This window comes from Gymnoscopelus braueri (assembly GCF_963280865.1).
Source record: "Gymnoscopelus braueri genome assembly, chromosome: 1".
Lineage (NCBI taxonomy): Eukaryota > Metazoa > Chordata > Actinopteri > Myctophiformes > Myctophidae > Gymnoscopelus > Gymnoscopelus braueri.
In genome coordinates this window covers 17,307,222-17,329,572 of record NC_137603.1, presented here as the reverse complement: position 1 = coordinate 17,329,572, position 22,351 = coordinate 17,307,222, and the positions used below count along the sequence as shown (strand labels likewise).

The following is a 22,351-nucleotide window of genomic DNA, read 5'->3' as shown; positions in this document are numbered from 1 at the left end:
TAGATATGATGTATTATTTGCTAACATATATTAAAAGGTAGGGTAAGTGATTTTCTTTGGTTAAAATAAGTGTTAAATAGCTCTATATTCTGATAGTACTCATTGCTATAGAGTGTTTGTTCAGTAAAAGGAGTCTCCCATGTCTCTCCAGCTCTTTATTAAACAGAAAATACATTCCTCTCTCCTGATTGGCTTAAACTTTGTCACCTACCTGAAAATGTACTATATTCTGTTTACTAAAGAGCTGGAGAGACACCTGTGACCGAACAAACGCTCTGTAGCAATGATTACTATCAGAATACAGTACTTTAACCTTCTTAACAAAAACAAAATTTTGTAAAAAATATCACTTACCCTACCTTTAATGACAAGAACATTGAAAAAGCATTTCTGAAATATTCACTAACAAATATCTGAGGGGCCGCCAATGTTTATGAGCTTTCTCAAAGCTAAACCGATCCTCTGTGCACAAGAGCTAGAGAGCCCAGTTACAACACAGCATTTAAAATGCAGGCTGCACAGATTCAGTAGTTTCTGTTTCTGCACTCAGCAGACATCATATTCACCTGTTTCCTAGGCTTTCCACTTCCTATGTGTTTTCCACTTCCTGTCGATTTGATCCAATGAAATCCAATGAAACTGGTCAGATGACTAATGATATCCAATGAAATCCGACAGGAAGTGGAAAACACACAGCCTAGGAAACAGGTGAATACTGTTTGCAAAATAACTTGCTATTATGCCAACTCTCAAATTCTGTGATCAGAAAAAAAAGAAAAAATAAGCACTTATACGGTGTGTGTGTGTGTGTGTGTGTGTGTGTGTGTGTGTGTGTGTGTGTGTGTGTGTGTGTGTGTGTGTGTGTGTGTGTGTGTGTGTGTGTGTGTGTGTGTGTGTGTGTGTGTGTGTGTGTGTGTGTGTGTGTGTGTGTGTGTGTGTGTCTCTCTCTCTCATATACTGTATATACAAACACACACACAAAGACACACTGTAGGTGGACTTTTACTGTGTCACTCTATCTGTGGACCCAGGGGGGCAACCGTGGCCTTGAGGTGGGGGGGACATATATAGGTGCCTTGTTACACTGGCTCTTTGAGTCAGTGGAGGGCCGGGACAATGCTGTTGTTAACACTCCTGACGGGGACCTTTGGACCCTCTGAAAGTTTAATGTGACTCTTTGAGCGACCTGCGCTCGCTGAGGTCAGAGATGAGGCCGGCCCAGCAGCAACCCAGGGCCGCCTCATGTCGTCGCCGCGGAAACCAAACGCCGGCGTGGGGGCATCGGGTGCCGGTGCGGGCTTTGTCCCCCGTGGCATCCATAATGAGGCATCTGTCCCCACCTGGTGCACGGAGAGATGGGACTCACTGTCTCTTTTTCAAAAGAGCACAGGTTACCTATCTGATTTGTGCGAGACAAGCCCGGGACCTGATCTCCGGCTGAAGGGCCTGCGATTTGAATGATTTATACCACTGTTCCCATGTTCCTTTTTGTCCTTATCACGGCCACTTTGCTCCACGTCGTGTTATACAGTATAGGTGCATCTGGGTGATTGCTATTCAATTCAATCGAGCTTGTGTCAGTATTTCTAAAGTATACGGCTCAAAGAAATGTAGCGGGAACACTTTGATCCCTTAATTATTTTGAGCAGTGTATAATATTCTTTCTCTAACCCATTAAGACCTGAAGCCGATTCTACAAATGTCTCCTAAATCCCGACAGTATTCTGAAAACGTATGTTTCTATATCAGTGGTGCTCAAACTTTTTCATGTCAAGGACCCCCAAAATTATATGTATTTGGTAGCCGACCCCATCTCAAAATATTTTGTTCCAGGGACCCCCAGAAGCAAAGATTCAAGTTAAAAATGTTCGCTTTAAAACAATATATATTCAAAGATTTGCACACATTTTCACGATTTTTCAAAAATAGCAGATCTGCAAGCTTGTAGCGCGGCACTCGGCTATTTTTGAATAGCCAAAGTGTAAAATAATGCTTTTTAGCTCAAATCAAGAAGTGACACAGATGAGTTCCAAGTGTATAATATTCTTTCTCTAAAGGAAATTAGATTATTAGTCTGGCTGTATCTCACTACCATTATATGCCTGTTCTTGTCTTGCCAGAATGCAGCGAAAGCGGTAAACACTCCCGATCCTCCATTGGGAGTAGAGAATAAACATCATGGGTGTGAAGGGTAAACCGCATCTTTTAAAGTATCTCACGTAGACTCTTGCCTCCTCCTACATACAGTGGAGCTTGAGACGTTGGCCACGGGAAGGGAAAGGTGATCTTAATGGGGTTTTGTCTTGGTGTAATCAGACAGCGACATCATCAATCATGAGCGAGGGGAATTACAGCGGGTTACAAAGGGAGATAAGATAATGAGAGGGACCACAGTGATCTGTCGAGGGACGGCTCGAGTTCCAGAAGACATGATTACATGGCATGGGGCTCCCTGGATGCTGATGTACTGAGTGGGACAGCAGCTAAGGTTTAAAGTTATTGAAAACTTACAATTGTGATTTTGCAGTCAAGTGCACTGACAAATATGAATCAAATAGTTCTATAACTTATATTAACACATTTCCAATATCTTAGAGATAAATGGCATGTCCATTTGCCTATGAAGAATGCTGTTCTGCTGTAAAAAAAAAACTGACTAACCGACTGGGCCTAGAGGTGCCCTAACTAGAGGGAAAATGGAAATCCCACCTCATTTGAGTTTTTTTGTTTTCTGTCCATAGTGCTCAATGTATTTGTTTTGGTTGACACAACCAGCAAATGCAACATCACTATACACACACTACACACACATATATATACACACACACACACACACACACACGCACGCACGCACGCACGCACGCACGCACGCACGCACGCACGCACGCACGCACGCACGCACGCACGCACGCACGCACGCACGCACGCACGCACGCACGCACGCACACACACACACACACACACACACACACACACACACACACACACACACACACACACACACACACACACACACACACACACACACACACACACACACACACACACACACACACACACGCACACACACACTCACTCATCTGTGTGTCCTGTTTAGACTAAAAGGATCCAGAAGACAGCTTAATTTAGTCAGCAAAAAGCGTTTTTAACAGGTAATAAATGTACACATAATTTATAACAGGTGGGAACTGGGAAAATAATGAACATTTCCACGACTTTAGAGGAAGGGCAGTAAACCTTGCTACAGGGTTGGGGTTAGATTTGTAATAATATTTTTAACAAATTGTTATACATGAAATAAATGGACATGCCTACTACAGTAATTGCTCATTAAATGACCAATTAGTAGTCATGTCCATTTATTTCATTGATAACAATTTGTTAACATTATTTTACTATGAAGCCTATTACTAGTAATATGCAATTATTGAGTGTTCATCAAGTAATTTGAACATTCTTAAAAGCATTTACAAATGTAGTATTACACATTAACATTATTTAATGATCAATTAATAATTTACAAATAATATTGATAATAATCTACTGTAACTAGTTATTATACTAGTTAAAATTAAATTATCCGTAGTACAATAATAACCTTTACGTTATATATCGATCATTAAAAAGGTTTATGAATGGTAAAGTCATATTTTACTATTCATTATTACTATGCATGAGTTGCATTATTTACAAATAATGTAAAGGTCACCTATAAATCATTTGGAATGTTAACATTCATGTTTTACAAATGTACAGTTTACATGATGTATTAATGATATGTTCTAACTGATCATTATAATAAAGATTTACCACGTGGGTAAGAATGTTCTACCCACAATGCTTTGCTCACTGCCAAAAGGGCATATGGCTACTTATAATTATATGACTTTTTGTACACTCTGGTGCATTTTTGGCACCAAACAAACCAACATGTTTACTGTTAGGTTTTTCAGTTGTTTGTATTATGGGTCATTGTTTCAGTTGTGTCATTTTGGCACTGAAACTATGTCATCGCCAGCTTTCATTTGATATAACAGTCATTGCACAATATGGCTCCAAGACCACACATGTATTCTTAGGGTCATCAGTAATCCAAAAATATTTGTTTTTATCTATGTGTTTTATTGCCCTCTTTACCGTTTGTGCATTATACTGTACTTTGTGGCCAATATCTGTACACTGTAAATACCAGACCAAACCTAATGACCTAATTTCAACAGTTACTGGATGGTATTTGTACCACTTTGGACATACAGTATCCAAGCAATCTTGGTATAACTGGTGCATTGTTTCGGCATCACACACAAACTGAAAACCATCAATCAAATGACTTTGCATGTGAGACACTACAGTCAATACATAACAATGATAACATAGGATAAAAACAAGTTGAAGCCTAATTAATACATTTGATTCTGATTCACCCTATTGACTCATATCTGCACACACATCAGAACATGTGAGCAGCTAAATCTATGACGCCCGATTATCTTACTAATGAGTCACTTGTTTGCTCTGATATGCACGTGTCGCGTCTTTGCCGTCTTCAGCCGAGTGTCACGGGCAGATTTTTTTTTGAGGGAATGCGTATCGATGTACGAGGCCCGCATGAGACATCTGCACAGATGTCTGTCCTTTCCCCCCTTGTCTCCCCAGTGCTGATGATGTTAGTCAGCTATACCCAGTCGTGTGTCACCAGCTCAAAGACCTGCAAAGCTGCAGGTCTGTCTGGCACGCTCTGGACCACACTCTCACTCACTGCCATGTGCCACTGCTCCCTAATCCTCCACTGACGCCTTTCATCAGCATCACAGTCAACGGGAACACACCAAGTTGACCGCCATGACCTGTTAGCAGAACTGGTAGCTGCCGCCAAAAGCATCAAATGTTATCTTTACCATCTAAGTCAGATAACATAAAATGAGATTGGAAAAGAAAAGATAAGATAAATTTACATTAGATGAAACATTAATGATCCCCCAAAGAAAATTTGGTTGTTCTAGGTAGGCCATATTCTTACGTAACACTCAATTTAAATACACTAAAGCAATATCATGGATTAGCCTATGATGTGTTTCAGGAAATACAGTGGAGGATTTAATATAATCTGCATTGTACCATTCTGAAAATTGATTAATTTATAAGGGATTAAGCAAGAAGACATTTGGAGATATTGTATTGAATGTGTTTGAAGCTGATATTGTTAGGAAATGGGGAGGATATGGATATCAATTGGATAATGGTTGAGCCGATTAGACAGTATGATGAATTAGGAAAAGAAAAGGCGGTAAAACTTGTGCGAGGGAAAGGCAGCTGGCTTCAGTTAGGCCTGCCGGCCATAAGCTCTTGTTGCTGGAGTGTGTTGTTTGGCTTGCATGACGCATTCAGGGAGAGCATCTGTGTTGACTAAGCGCTAACTGTTGCATTCTGTCCGTGATATTGGTTGGCTTAGAGGTTTCCTCCACATGTTTAGCTAGTCTTTAGTGCTGTTTAATTCATTATTAATCATGCAGAAGGTGTGGAAAAGGTAAAGAGATATATCAACACAGATCATTGCAGATTATTTCGAGGTGCGCTTAGCTAGGGTCTCAAGTGGTCGTTCATTGCACTGTTAGGACATCTTTTAACACAGCTAACCGTTAGAATCATGTTTGACTTAGACTAACTGGAAATGCATCCACTGATAGAATCAAAGGACAAGTGAATTTGTCCAAGGAATAATCATCTATGTGGCCGCCAAATCTTTTTTGTTTTGTTACATTAACCACTTGAAACATCCCCATCCCTAGCATCATAATTCTGGGGGGAACATTCACCGATGACACCGATCCACAAGCTCACGAGCCACAACATGTCGCGTTGCGAGGCATTGCGAGCTTGTAGATCGGTTATTTTCAGGGAAGGGATTTGGTGTAGAGGAAAAAAAGAGCAGACCAAGTACAGAGACAAATCAGGTCAAGGTTACTATAGAGGGTTTAAGTGGTTAAATGTCTGAAAATACACATTAACATGAATCCAACATATTAAGATCATGTGTAAACAAACAAACAAACGATTTACACAACACAGATGCTAGTGCTCTCAAACAAGTCTATGAAGCTATATGAAATAGTTTAATCTGCAACACAATTTTGTACAATATGTAGTGGGGGCCCCTGCTCCATCTCTCTCTCAGCTAGGGGGTCCGTGGCATGAAAAACGTTGAAGACACCTACTGTACTTGATATATTCCTTAAAATCTAGATGGATGGTGGCATGCTTAAAGAAACTAATGAAAGGTCATTTCAGTTCTCCCATTTACCCTAATCTTCTTGTTTCCTGTGTTTCTAGAGGGGCCCTAATCTAAAGTCATCTGTACTAATCCTCAGTAGTAGTGCATTGAGTTAAATTAGGTGTTTGAGGTTATAACCATCTGCCAGGCCAGTTTAATTAATCTGTTTAACTTTTGTAATGCAAAGCTAAAATGTAGATGGGCTTGAGAAAAGATTTTAAGTATATGACTAAACATTTTCTAATTGATGTTTTCTGTTTCTTGAGGCTCTCTCTGCTGCAACAAAAGAAAACTTCATTTGACAATCCATGTAGGGAGAAGTTCATCAAGAAGCAAAAAGGAGACCCATGCATATAGTTGTCAAACTAAATGTTTTTGTATTGCAATTTGTTCATGTGAAACTCTGACCAAATGTGTTTCAGTAAGACTTCAGGCAACATGCTATACTCTTAGTGTACAGTTATCTATCTGATTTGTTGTGTCCAACCAAGGTAAGCTTTAATGCCTTTAAAAGATTTGAATAGCTGCCATTTGTAATCCTATCCTTTGATGACCATTGATATTCAAAAGGAACACAAATCGTCTTAGGTTGATTAATCAGTGAACTGCATTGTGAGCTTACGTATGTCTTCAAAGACATCTATTTACCCTCTCAAAAGTTACTTAAGGATAAGGATAATTCCTTTTAACAGGTCGTTCATGAAAGTCCTTGCGGTCTTGTTTCCAATGAGAACCTGTGAGCAATTGGGGTTAAGAGTCTTGCTCAGGGACAAATTTCATATCATCGGCGCATATGCTGGGATAGCCTGGAATCGAACCTGGGGCAGTTTGGTGCCGTCACATTAAGTTCCATATGCTTATAATGAGAGATATTAACGAGCTAGTTATGTTACATCTTGAAACACATTCTTGAAGATGTGTCCTACAGGTAACCCTATGTATTTGAATATACTTTCAGGGCCACAGAACCAAAAATGTATGTTATGTTATGTTAATGATCAAAAATATGCACCCATGAACATTATAGCCTACATAATGAATATACAATATTATACTGTAGACTACGTTGACATTCAGTCAAACTGAGTCATATAGGTCTGTAGGTTACTCACTGAAGCACCTATTATAAAAAACTGACACGTGGCTAGAAAGTTGACACAAACCCTCGGATGAATGCAATCCAGGCAATTAGACGATGTCACAACAAGCAGCAGGCTGCTGAAGTGCTACTGGTGTGTCTAAACAAGCCGAGGGCTTTTGAGCTACAGCAAGGGGCTCAGCATGCTCCAATCTGACACTTATCTCCCCCGGTGCTGGGCGCCACCCTGTTCTGCTGATGGCAGCGCGATGTCGCTTAGGAAGCAGCTGGTTACTGTCAGAGATCTAGGTCAGGACAGACTGCCAGCTACTGGCACAGAACACACACTGCTTTAATAAGAACTGCATTCTGGCAAATTATAATAATAATATATATGTAATAAATAATGCCACAATTTTATTACAGCTTTTTTTTGTGTTTATATTTATGCACAAAGAAGGAGAATGTGTATAATGCACAGCAGGCAAGGGAAGCTTTGACGGTATTGGAATGCAGTGGCCAGTGGTCCTAAGAGATACATCATTTCAACGCTGCAGCATTAGTACCTTCCTAAATTTGAACATGACTTTTCTAGAAGAATTTACTATTCATCACATTATTGATGATTGGGGTTGTACTTGAAACTCTCTGCTTGCTGCAAACCAAAGGAAGTGGACAAAATTAATCAACCTCTTAATGCTCTCTTTCCCTCCTATTTGTAATATATTTTCATTATACCCAGGCACAGTGGACTGACCGAAGGTTAGAATCCGCTCCCAGAACTTTCTTCCTGACATACAGGTAAGCTTAGCTGATACTCCAATAAGTTGTGTGTGTGTGTGTGTGTGTGTGTGTGTGTGTGTGTGTGTGTGTGTGTGTGTGTGTGTGTGTGTGTGTGTGTGTGTGTGTGTGTGTGCGTGTGCGTACGCACGCACGTGCGTGCGTGCGTGCGTGCGTGCGTGCGTGCGTGCGTGCGTGCGTGCGTGCGTGCGTGCGTGCGTGCGTGCGTGCGTGCGTGCGTGCGTGCGTGCGTGCGTGCGTGCGTGCGTGCGTGCGTGCGTGCGTGCGTGCGTGCGTGCGTGCGTGCGTGCGTGATGCGGCCACACTGTCATCGTCAGCATTGGCCAGATCAGATTTAAGCACACTTAACCACTTCACCTCCCACCACCTCATCCCCCTCCATTCTATACACCCATTCAGTTCCTTCATGGTGCTGCTCTCCATGCGTAGGGAGGCGTTCTTCAGCATAACTTAAAATTATTATCCTTTTTTATCCGGGGATGGCCACCAGACAGCATGCAGGGAGGCCAAGTGATGTAACCAGGTGACTCTTGTGTAACATGTGAACCAGTGGTGGAAAGTAACTAAGTACATTTATCTAAGTACTGTACTTAAGTACAATTTTGAGGTATTTGTACTTTACTTGAGTATTTCCAATTTCCAATACTTATACTCCACTACATCTCAGAGGCAAATATTGTACTTTTACTCCACTACAATTATTTGAAAACATTAGTTACTAGTTGCTTTTCAGATATAAATTATGATATTATGAAACATACATTAACCACTTTAGCCCTATTTTATACCTAGGCTATTTGAAAATAGCCGATCTACAAGCTCACAACGCGTCGCATCGCGACGTGTTGTGAGCTTGTAGATCTGATCTTGTAGATCTGATCTTGTAGATCTTGGTACTTTAAATACATTTTGATGTTTATACTCATTACCCTCCCTTACACCCACTCACACATATATTTATTAAATAAATAAATACATACTATACTGTACATAAAGAAAATTGGGCTTTGTGTCACGTATTTGTAGCCAATATAAGTGGCAGTGTACAATGGAACAAATAGTACAAGATTTGTGCTCATGGATGAAGGAAGCTGCAGCGAACGAAAGCGGCAGAGTGATGCAAAACGTGATGCATGTGGATCTGGCAAAGGGTAAAACCAGTACATGAGATAACAGGAGTATTGCACAATGGGTGGGGCGTGTATTCTCTCTTCCTTGCATGGCCCCCAAGTAGGCCCTGAGTAGGTAATAGATATGTGTTAATAAGAGTAAGACTATACTGTAAGTGTTAATAATAGCATTGTAAACATACGTATTGCTAGATTATAAAACATTTATAAGCGCTTACAATAAACATTTGAACAGTTTATAGATTGCTTAAGAACGTTAATAAAAGCCTTGTGAGTTTCTTAAAGTCGTTTATATAGCATTACAAACACATTACAAACCCATTGATTTATGCATTTATTAGCAGGTGACTGTGCACTTATTAACAGTTTAACTACGATTTTTGTATAGTCTTTTAAATAACTAACTAACTAAGGTAAGGTATCTGAGTGAGATAGTTGGTTATAAAGGTTAGTCAGTTTATATCTGGAATTAATAGTAGCGAGAGACTACCGTCCTCGACACAGATCTGTCCAACTCCCCTTATCCATTGTGGTATTCGAGACTGACTCTCACTTCTCTCGACATCTGTAAAAATCTGGTCTTGGGCACTTTACCATGAATAAAGAAGAGTTCATTTTGGAAAGGAATTTGTATGAACATTAAATATCATGGAACACTTCCTCCACACTACTAAGCACGGGTAATCATTTCAGTTCAGTTTCAGGGAAGCAATCACTTGCAAATTGTAGAAGTGATTGTCTGTCAGGTCATATTTAGTTTAAAATAAATGAGTGAACTATTATCATAATGTTCCAGGTAGTTTACCCAATTGCCATGCCATGTCTCCAATATTTATTTTCCAGAAAGAAACATAGTGAGAGTCTATTCCTCTTCAAAGGTGTTTTAGAATATAATTCTGTTTCTATGGAGTGGCTCTGCAGGAGAGTAACCATCTAATAATATAATATCGTATAAGAGGGTCAGTCTGACTATCTGTGTGTGTGTGTCTGTCTGTCTGTGTGAGTTATTCTCGCAAACCACTGGACCGATCAGCACCAAATTTCTTTTGCACACTGCCAGTAGGAGAACTCTTTCACATAATGAAAATACTTTATTGTCTCCGCCAGAGGTGGAGAGTATGTTTTCGTTCTTGTCCTTCCGTGTGTCCCCCCGTCTCAGCCAAGCTAACATTGGTCAAGCTTCACGTGACACGTGACAATATGTTGTCACCAATGCTTTTGATTGGCTAGCGAGACGCATGACGAAATAAAAACCTATAAATAGGTGTGTCACTTCAAAAAATCATTTATATTTTTTTAAGTGAGCTTCCATCAGCCAAGCTAACATTGGTCAAGTAACACGTGACAATATGTTATATAAATAGGTAAGACAGGATTAATCAGGAACAGTACTGGCGGAGACCTGTGCTCCGAGGAGCACATTTTCTAGTTAAATATTTAACTTTAATTTTATAATGGAAGTCAATGGGGCTCGGATCGGGCTCAAACCGTGCCCAAATTTAGAGTCATAGATTCACTGACGTCACAGGCGGGCCACATGAAGTCCTAGATTCACATTGGAGCCGTTCCCATGTGGATCCCGAGATCAACATAATTCAATTTGTAATAAGAATCCTGTAAAACTTATACCATGATCTAATTATATGAATAATGTTAAGATTTAGTGGCAATGGTTTTGCGATTAGAATATATATAAAATCACTGGCCACCATCTCTTTTAGGGCATGCATTTTGTCGTTGCACAGGTCAAAGGAAAGGCATTGAAAAAACCCCAAATAGTCTTCTGAAACGAGAGGAAAAAAGTATTAATATTAAAAGATTATTAATAAGACATAGGACAAGGTTATGAAGTGAAACAATGTTTATCAATATTGTAATAGACGATAGACAGTATTAACAGCCAACCACTAAATGGTTTATAATCTACCGAATTACACAGTGATTAGATACTTAAAAATAGATAACAATGCATCCAACAATCCATATGAACTGGAACAGGCAGTCAAGAATATTACGTTACATAACATGGCGCCTAATCATACTTTGAATCCTAATCTATTTGTCTTGGCATAATCTATGGCCTGCTCATGTAAGCATGTCTTCATGTAACAACGTCTCAATGGTAGGCCACCGTTCTGTACTGCTGGCCAGCAGATTATGTCAAGTGTGATAATTCCCTGATGGGCCCGGCAAGCAAGCTGCAGGTGGCCATGTGAACAATGGCCAACAGAATGAGTCATCATCAATACGCTCAGCACAGTGTGGACTGTGCAGTGTGTATGTATGTCATTACACACACACTCACAGAAATGCAGATGCACTGTGTCCCCTTTCTCATACCTTGTTTGTTTGATCACTATCAGTGTTGATTTCGTCGACTAAAACTATATGGCGAAAAAAAATTGTCGACTAACTTCTTTCACTGACGAAAGCTAAATAAAAACTAAATAAAAACTAAGCTACGATGACTAAAACTAAGACTAAATATACTGACAATTTCGTCAACAATTAAAAACTAGACTAAAATGTTAGTGAGGGACTAGTGGAGACGAGTCCACCAGAATTTACACATAATATTTAGTTATGACTGAATGCAAAAATAGCACAAAGTTTCTTTATTTCTCTGAACAGACCTTCAGAAAGGAGTTGTAGTGTCGTAGTGAAGCAAGCATGCAGTGTAATGTTGAACTCCTGCAATATTTTATTTAAGTAGTAAGTTATGTTAGTGTGCTACTCTTTGAATACTAAAAACATATTAAGAAGTCCTCACATTGAACAGGTAATAGGCAGGATCAGGATGATGGATGTTCATTAACCACCAAGGCAAAAAATGGGCTCATTCACCTGTTTGAATGTGCACATTATGCATACAGTAAATGTAACAACAGACCATATTTAACTAGTCTTAACATAAGAAAATCATGTTGATCATTTCAATGGCATCCATGTATCATGTAAGTTGTGGCCTCCACTGTATGTTTCAGGGCACAGGACACTCAATATATTTAATTGTTTAAAAAACAATATAGATATAAATGAACCCTCCTGCATATTTAATTAACCAAATATTTAATGACTTTTACAATCAAATATTTTGACACAATCATTAACATCATATTTCTAAATTCAGGGTTAGGGCCTTGTGGGAAACCACATATTAATGTTTTGAAATGCTGCCATTTTGGCCCGGTCTTGATCAAAAATAGATCATAGATCTCAAGTGACTACTTTTGTCAAGTAAAAAAAGTTATTCCAAGCGTGAGAATGCTGATTGTATTATTTTAGGATTGTGTTACCTATAGAAATGCTATTTCTAATACCTACTGATGCTAAAACAACATGGAATTGACATTCAGAATCAAATTATTAAATCTAGAACCTTCAAAACATGAAAGGGTAGTGATGAAAATATTAACTTTGAGCTTGTCGTCATTTTGTCATCATTGTGTCTCATAATGCATTATTATTCATACAATCTCCTGATGTGATTATACTGAATGAATAGAGTGTAATGTGCATAATATTTTAGCACTGTGTACTTCAAATTCAGTGATAATTTTATTGTTGCGTAGCATTGTCCACTGACATCCCAGTCTGCCAGTATGTTGTATTTGGCTAGACCAGAGAAGTCCCAAGAAGATAACAAGACAGCATGTGCCATGACCTAGTGCACACCAGTGACCTCATTTATTTAACCACTTAAACCCCAGCATCAGTTTTGTGGCGAAATCTTTCGCAGAAAAAAAGGTCTACAAGCTCACAATGCTATTTTCAGAGAGGATATGTAGAGTGAAAACAGAAAAGTCACTGAGGGACTCTGGTCAAATAAGCATAGGGTTTAAGCGGTTAATTAGCTACATCCAGACATGAAGCATGCAGCCCAATGACACCAGAACACTAATTAAGTGGAAATCTTGCTGGGGTCAACAGTGCTGTGGCCAAGAATGACAAGAGTAGCCACCATATGGCTAAAGATGCCACAAGGAGCGTGTCTTTAGTGCTCTTTTAATCTTTTGAGCTAATTGTGTCCCGTGCCCATCCCCCCCAAACCCCCTCATTTCTTACTATTTTCTATTGACTCGTGTCCCCCAAGCAGGCTGACATAATGTTGCACTTTTCTAATCTACTTAACTGGTTTCCAGTGTGTTTTTCCAATTATTGAGGCTGCTAGTCCTTGACCTGCTGATGTCAACATTAATTACGCCCACCATGCAGATTTTATGCTTGAACATTTTGTGGGAATGGTGTAGACTAGAGCATGGACAATTGATATCCATACAAATTGATTTGATTTACAATTGTTTACATTCCCTCTACGATCAAAACGACCAATTCCAAAACCTATATTGAGACATACATACAGATGTGTATGGCCACATTTTAATTGCATTTCGTCATTGCATTTGAAAAGGATTAGAAAGTACGCAAGATTGAATGTGTAATCAGACTCATAAACATCTACAAACAAAAATAATAATAGAGTGGAACATTTTTCACTAGTTATTTACTGTATAGCATAGATCAGATGTCTGACATCCCATTTGCCAATTATAAGAAAACACAAAAAAAAGTAGAAGCTGAGCCCTATTGTCTTCAGATTAAGATCATTCACTGTGGCCACTCAACTGTGTGAAGAAACATAATGATGAAATCATTGTTAGAAAGTGGTGGTCATACCATGAGCTTTTCAGTGAACTCTGGGCCACAGTTTATGCATGAATGAAGACATTCACGCAACTGCAACGGAAATCTTCTCTTCAATTATTATATTAGTAATGCAGTACCCATATTTGGGCATACTGAGCGACAGACAGACACACAAACATACATACATGTACGGACAGATATTCCTGGAATCTATTGATAGACTGTTTTCTTTAGGTATCATTTTTATATACATTTACTATGTATTATTGTGTAGAGTTTTCACAAAGAATGCATTATTTCGCAGAAGATAAAATGAATATTTCCTGTGCCTCGGTTTCACTCTCCTGGCAGGTAGTTTCCTGGCACCTGTGGGCCTTGCGCCTATGTGATATGATTCTTGTGGTCATGGTTTAAAATTGACATCTATCTAAATAGTGCTCAATTGGCCCACGGTATGGTAATTTTAGCCGCTCAATAATGCATGGAGACCTTCATAAATGAGCATATCAGTCCTACCTGCCTACATGGGCCCGTCAAAATTCTATTATTCTCTCAGCGACCTTTCCTCTTGTTGGCTTGGGAGAAGCGGACGAGCTGTAGTTTGTCCAAAAAAAAGAGTCAAATGGGAGTTAATAGGCAGTTCCTAAGCAAACAGTGGAAGTCATTATGAATGGGAGGCAATCACATAGATCAAATATATGGCAGGAAATAGAGCTGAAATTTGGGGGCAAGGAGGGAAAAACAGAGGGCAATACAAATTGAAGGGGCTGGTAAACATAATAATGTGCACCCCATGTAATCATCCCTTCAAATGCAGACACCATAGAGGAGTGTTGACTGATGGCTCCCCTCACAGACAGACGAGACAGAGGAGAGGGCAGAGGAAGAGAGCCACATGGAAATGGGTCTAAAGTTACTGTACAACTCTTCTGCACCAGAGCTGCTATGTTGGCAGCAATTCACCGCGTTATTGTTTGTTAAAAGCTCCCCCTGAGTTATTAGGACACACGCTTTGAAGACTTGCCTCCGAAAAAACAGCGGCAGGCGTCCTGGCAATGTGACTGATTGATCCAGTAGATGAACAGTAAAGATTAAAAGGATGGACAAATGAGCATGCTGCTTACACAGCGTTTGGGGCTTAATCCTCTCACCCCCATGGGCTCTTTTTGACAACGTGCCTCTGAGGAGAACGCACACACACGCTGACAGGACCTTGCCAAGAGAGACAGGACAATGCCACACGGACTTGTTAACAAGCCTTAGATGCTCGTCCTATAGACCAACCCGCCGTCATTACATCTGTATCCGTACACCAAAGGCTGCAAAGGAACAGAGGCACCGTCAATGCAGGGTCCTCTGTAAATTGGAGAGGGAGGCCACACGAGCAGGAGGGACTTGATCTGCCATCTGCCCTGTCTGACAGGGAGACCACGAGGGCCTACAGGAACTATTGTCGTTTGAGGCATTTTTCGGAAGAAAAAAATTGGGGGGAGAAAAAAACGTGACCTGTATTTATCAGTTTTTTTTTGCAACTGTGGTGAACGCCTGAAGGAACACATCAGACGGATCTCCAACGTCTAAACATCATATTGGACGAAGGGATTAAACAAACGTTTGTAGAAAAGAACAAAACGTCAGATACATTTGTCATACATTCCCTGTCAAAAATGATGGAGGATCACCTGTCTAAAATCCCTATCATGTCCTCGTCCTCCCCCACTGAGTCCTTGGGGAGCCCGGGGACGGATGACAGCAGAGGCGGTAAGACCAGCACACATGCACTGCTAGTGGGAGGAACAGGGGCCCATGCAGCCAAGCAAGCAATTCAACATACTGTATGTCTGTCTGTGTGCAGCTATAGTTTTTGCTTGTAATCGTTATTTTTTTCTTTCTCCAATATAAACTTTGAATTCAACCACATTTAGATTACGTTATTTTCTTCATCTTTTATTTATTGAAACAATTTATTGTGATTGTTTATTGCTGAAACAAATGTAATAAATTGTATCTTACTACATTTCGATGCCAATAAACAGACACAGTTATGCTGGGGTTTCCAATTATTCGTGAATGCCAGGCAAGCTTTATTAATATCTATAGTCACTAAGAGTATCTGAAGATCAATGCTGGGTAAAGAACCCAGTGTGTCACCAAATTAGATGTTGTTATATTGACTCATGAGTAGTGATACAGTTCACCATCGTCAGGACAACTGCATTGGTTTTGTGTGCCTTTCAAGCCACATGTACCTCTGCAGATCTCACAGATGGCAGCAGGCACATGTACAAAACAATACATGCCACATGCATCTAACTGTCTGTATCACCACGTTGACTTTCAGCCAAGAGTCCTGGCCCGGGCAAAGCCCTGAGCCCCGCTCTGCTCTGCAGAGTCTGTGGAGACACAAGCAGTGGGAAACACTACGGGATCTATGCATGCAACGGCTGCAGTGGCTTCTTCAAGAGAAGCGTGAGGAGAAGGCTCATTTACAGGCAAGGAAATAAAATCCACACTCTCTTTTAGTAGTCCAATAATTCCATTGAAATGTCATGCTTTTTGGCTTCAGGTTAGGTGGCATTTGGGTGTTCACATCAAACCATTATAACATTTTTCATTATTGTTATTTATAAAAACACAACCTTGGCGGAAATTGATATGCCATGCTTCTTGTTCAGCAGGTGCCAGGCTGGAACGGGCATGTGTCCAGTGGATAAAGCCCATCGTAACCAGTGTCAGGCATGTCGGCTGAAGAAATGCTTACAAGCGGGCATGAATAAGGACGGTTAGTATGAGAAATTAAACCGTTAACGTAGAAAACACGTTTGTGTCAATAAGTGTAACGTAAGAATCCCTCTTTAGTAGCAACGGTAACTCATGATATAATGTTAAAGTCTGAAAAGTTGTGGTAGATATGGTGTGAATAGTTCTCTGCCATTAAGAGTGAGGATTGTGTCTAACCTCTTTTATTTTCAAACATTATCCCTTCATTCCTCTCTCTGTTCTCACTTTGCCACATACTCAAAACATTCTCCCTTCTTATCCACTCTTCCTCGCTCTGTTCATCCCCATCCCCTCATATTCCTCATTCTATCTGTGCAGCGGTACAGAACGAGCGGCAGCCCCGCAGCACGTCACAGGTGCGACTGGACTCCCTGGACCTGGACCCAGAGAAGGAGCACCTGGCCACCACGCGAGAGCCCACCACCTCCTCCTCCTCCTCCTCCTCCTCGTCCACCGGCGGCTCCGTCATCACGTGGCCCCACATCACGTCCTCCATAAGCTCCTCTGTCCCGCCTCAGCAGCGCTGCGTCAGCCCCCAGAACAACCACCGCTTCATGGCGAGCCTCATGACCGCCGAGACCTGCGCCAAGCTGGAGCCCGAGGACGGTGAGGACTGTGGACTGAGGGGCCGTTTGTAGGGTGGAGGAGGTGTTGGGTTTCTGTGAATCAAATGTCCAGTCCGTTCAGTCATTATGGTCAAATCAAGTCAAGCTATATAGCAGTGGTGTAAAGTAACTAAGTACATTTACTCAAGTACTGTACATAAGTACAATTTGGAGGTACTTTTACTTAATTGGAGTATTTCCAATTTTCAATACTTTTACTTTTACTCCACTACAATTATTTGAAAACTTTAGTTACTAGTTACTTTGCAGATATAAATTATTACGTTATAAAACGTTAACCACTTTAGACTTATTTTATACCTAGGCTATTTGAAAATAGCCGATCTACAAGCTCACAGAGCTTGTAGATCTACTATTTTCAAACATTTTTGTACTTTTACTTTTGGTACTTTAAGTACATTTTGATACCAATACTTTTGTACTTTTACTCAAGTAATTTTTTTATTCCGGACATTTACTTGTAACGGAGTACTTCTACATTGCATCATTGATACTTTTACTTAAGTAAAACATTTTAGTACTTTTTCCACCACTGCTATATAGTACATAGTAAGGTTCATGTACTGGAAACACAGTGTGATAATCCACTGTGCTGTTCATTACATTTGGCTGTTATATCAAGTAATACTGTATGATGTCTTTGCAATATTATTTATTTTAAAATATATGTGAAACTTCAGAATATAGAAGGTTTAAGCAGAGATAATTGAATCTGTTGAAATATTATATTCAAATATTGTATGTATGTATTCTCACATTTGACCATTTTTTCCCTTCCAGTTGATGAGAACATTGACGTGACCAGTAACGAGCCGGAGAGAGCGTCGTCAGAGTACCACATGGCCCTCTATCCCTCCAGCTCCGAGAACGTTTATGAAACGTCTGCGCGCCTGCTCTTCATGTCTGTCAAGTGGGCCAAAAACCTCCCAGTGTTTTCCAACCTGCCCTTCAGGGATCAGGTATTGAAACCCTACCTGCTTTCTACAATGCAAGAAACACTGGATCCAAGTAACATAACCAAAACACCTCAAATAAAATGTGAAAACACTTCACGTTTTTTTTTCTTAGGTGTTTTGGTGCACAAAGCTCAATGCTTTGTCCGAGCTGCAGAACATGCATTGTTGACAGCTAATCTAACTAGTGGTTCTTGTACCTCGTTCTAGGTCATCCTCCTAGAGGAGGCGTGGAGTGAGCTGTTCCTGCTCTGTGCCATCCAGTGGTCTCTACCCCTGGACAGCTGCCCGCTGCTCTCCCTGCCCGACCTGTGCCCCGGCATCCAGGGCAAGACCAGCTACACCGGCCTGGACCTGAGGCTTCTCCAGGAAGCCTTCAGCCGCTTCAAGGCCCTCGCCGTGGATCCCACCGAGTTCGCCTGCCTCAAGGCCATAGTCCTCTTCAAACCAGGTAACTTAATTAACTTCATAAGGACGCTTGGTGTGTTTTTGTGCAGGGAGTGAGGAAAATAAGCTTTTAGACTAAGGGCTCCTAAATAGTTTACTAAACCACAAGGAAGCTCATTCATTTACAGCAAAGTGAACAACAGAGTGCTCATCAAGTTAGCATACTTACTGTACACAGAAGTAAATCTTTACACTTAAAGAGCTCTGGATTTTACATTGTACGCACCTCAGCACAGACAGGGCTATTTATGACATCCTGGGCCAGTGTTGCACCTCATCCCATCCACGCTACCCATGCATTTCTCTTCATCTTAATGCTTGTTGCTTGTGATGAAGGCGAGCTGCGAATTTAGTCACTACATTGTTCTCTTTGCACTCTACTTATGTGACTTTTTACCCTGTTGTTTGTTGACTATGGTTCATGGCATGCTTACTCTACTTACTTTGATTTTGCTAAAGTTGCTGAAGTCGCTAATAAGAGTGTCTGCTAAATACCTATAAACTGTGATTGTACTGTTAGTGTTTTTGTTTTGATGAGCACTGCTCCTGATGACAGCATCAGCAACACGTCTCAAATGTAAATACTATGTCTTTGATTCTAAAGAGACTCGGGGACTGAAGGATCCAGAGCAGGTGGAGAACCTCCAGGACCAGTCTCAGGTGATGCTGGGACAACACATCCGCTCACACTACCCCACCCAAGCAGCCAGGTAATGCTCACTATGCCACTGAAACAGCCATATCGTTCCCACACTACCCCACACAAGCAGCCAGGTAATGCTCACTATGCCACTGAAACAGACAGATATATCTCACACTACCCTACTGAAACAGCCATATCATTCCCACACTACCCTACACATGCAGCCAGGTAATGGCTCTGTCCTGTCATCTTTAATGTGTTGTGCTGTGCAAATCTGTTTTTTTAATCTATTTTATTTAAAACATTTATTTGCCAAATGTACCAAATTTTGACCTGTGGACAATGAATTTTGTATTCTATTCTATTTTTGGAGTGCAATTTTACTGTTGCATTTTTTTCCCACCCTTTTGACTTCACAGTAAAATCCTTTAACTCCTTTAGAAAGTCCATAACACAGGTCAAGTTTTACACTTTCAGAGTTAAATTAACACTCAAGATTTTTTTGTATTACACAAAGACAGTAATGAATTAAAACATGGAACTCTATTTTGTTTTGCGCAGGTTCGGGAAACTACTCCTTCTCCTCCCCTCGCTGCGTTTTGTGGGCTCAGAGCGGATCGAGCTCCTGTTCTTTCATAGGACCATTGGTAACACCCCCATGGAGAAACTGCTGTGTGACATGTTCAAGAATTAAGTCCCCAGTCAGACCCAAAGGAGCCCTCTGCTGCCCATCGGATGACCTGAGGCCTGTGGTCTATGTCCTTGTTCTGGATGCAGGCAACAGAGAGAACTGACACATAACAGACCAGTGATTGTCAACATTCATAATGTCAAGGACCCTGGGTCTGATATGCATTAGGCCATGGACCCCCATTTGCAATGATTTTTCTCTCTGTTTCTATTGTACACTCTCTGAGTTGCAGACCCATAAGGGTTAATTTGGTTCCAAACTATCAATCATTTAGCTGGCGACCTCCTGGAACATCCTCCAAGACCCCTGTGGGTCTCCAGACCTCATGTTGAGAAACACTGATCTCCATGATCTACTTTGAAAGCTGTCTAATGTACATATGAGAGATTTGGCGTGCTGTTTTGTCTAATAAGGTCACTTTAATATGTGCGTACTATAATGTACATTCAATATGAGCTTCATGCTTGCTGTCTATATGCGTCATTATTGGATGTCAATTCTTCATTCCATTTCTCTCTCACTAATGGAATCTGTCACAGTACTACAATACATTTTTTAATGTCTAGTCAATGTGTTTTTTGGAGCAATTATGTACATTTTTATTTGTTTGGTGTTACTGAATATATCTTCTAATTCAAATGATGTGTGTGTGGTATTTATGCTATCATGGCTTAATACTATAAAATATGGAGTTACATTTGAGTATTTTTTATGCAATCAAACAGAATAGGGCAAAACTTTTCAAACTGCAATAAAAAAAACTAATTTGAGAGCAAAACGTGCTACACTGCTACACTCACATTTCTTATAGCAAGTAAAATGTGTTATGTAACACATTTTACTTTTCTTTTGCTAATCTAAAAGTTTTGTTTGCAAATCCAACGTACTTTTTTTGTAAATAAAAAATTACATTTGCAAAAGGTTTTGCTCTCGGTTTCACTGAATCTTGTGGGCCGTACCTACGCTGAAAGACGCAAAGACATGTTTCCATTGTCCAGTGTCAAAAAGAGTGATGGCCCTACTGACATGTTGCTATTAAAGGGATACTTCACTTTAGGGCCGGGGACACATTTAAAAAAAATATTAAAAATAAATGAAAAAAGTTATGGAAAATTCATGGCCCCCTCACGCATTAGAGTGTCCTACTAATGTGTGAGGGGGCCATGAATTTTCCATAACTTTTTTCATTTATTTTTTATATTTTTTTTAAATGTGTCCCCGGCCCGAAAGTGAAGTATCCCTTTAAGTGAATGGTTCATGTATTGGTTACTGCGTAGACGTAGTGCTTTAATTTAAAGGAATACTTAACCTCAAAATAACTTTTTTTCTATCAATTACTCACCTCCGTGAAGCCTTGAATAAATTCATGGGAAATTTTGCTTTTGGTCACATTCCTTCATGGTGAATGAAGAATCCAAAAATTCTGATAATATTGATAAATTGATGGAAATAGGCGTCCAAGATTCATCGTAGCCTCAGTACTTCTTTACTATTTAAAACACTTCCGGGATCAACAGTCTCGTGCATGAACGAGGAGCACCCCTGGGCGAGCATGTTGAAGCCCACGCACACACTGGGGCGGCTGCTTGTTCATGCATGAGACTGTTTGCATTAGAAGTGTTTTAAATAGTAAAGTTTGAGTGAAAATGTCGTGTTTTGGAAGTACTGAGGATATGACTGGATACAGGACACTTGGATTATATTGTGAAAGTTATGTTGAAAGTCCCTGTTAATCTGGGACCCCTATTTTCTTCAATTCATTAAGTATTTCATTAATTTTTGGATTCTTCATTCACCATGAAAGAATGCGACAAAAGATTATACAGTACATTAATTCAAGGCTTCACAGGGTTAATTTTGGGGGTGAAGTATTCCTTTAACCAATAGATTGTGGGCTTGAATCTCAATTCATTTTTCATTTTTTCAGGTTTATTATTTTGTTGAATCCAGTTATTATCTTATCTAGGCTATTTGTCTCATTCAGTTAGGCTACTTGATTTATATAAATTTTCTATCTGTCTGTTTTGTGAAATGTCCTGTCTGTTTCTGTCTGTACTTAATAATAAAAGTTATACAGCCCAATTCTGATTGTTATGTTTTATATAATTGTCTCCGCCAGGCCGAAAGGCATGGCGAGAGAGTATGTTTTTCACCCTGTCCGTCCGTCCGTCCGTGTGTCCGTGTGTGTGTCCGTGTGTGTGTCCGTGTGTCCGTCCGTCCATCTGTCTGTGAGCAGCTAATCTCAGGCACCGTTGGCCCGGTCGCAGCGAAACTGTGCACACA

At 40.3% G+C, this 22,351-nt stretch overlaps 2 protein-coding genes across 3 annotated transcripts in view; both read left to right on the top strand.

Moving 5' to 3' along the window:
* LOC308091305 (C-myc promoter-binding protein-like) overlaps nucleotides 1-22,351 on the top strand; it is a 296,959-nt gene that overhangs the window by 132,328 nt on the left and 142,280 nt on the right. The window lies entirely within an intron of this gene.
* LOC308091332 (photoreceptor-specific nuclear receptor-like) lies at nucleotides 15,595-20,071 on the top strand (the record flags this gene model as incomplete). The annotated part of the gene is made up of 8 exons (XM_080436858.1): nucleotides 15,595-15,688; nucleotides 16,269-16,419; nucleotides 16,606-16,709; nucleotides 17,027-17,314; nucleotides 18,115-18,293; nucleotides 18,498-18,738; nucleotides 19,339-19,444; nucleotides 19,939-20,071. The coding sequence occupies 8 exons, from the start codon at nucleotides 15,595-15,597 to the stop codon at nucleotides 20,069-20,071; spliced, it is 1,296 nt and encodes a 431-aa protein (XP_080292984.1).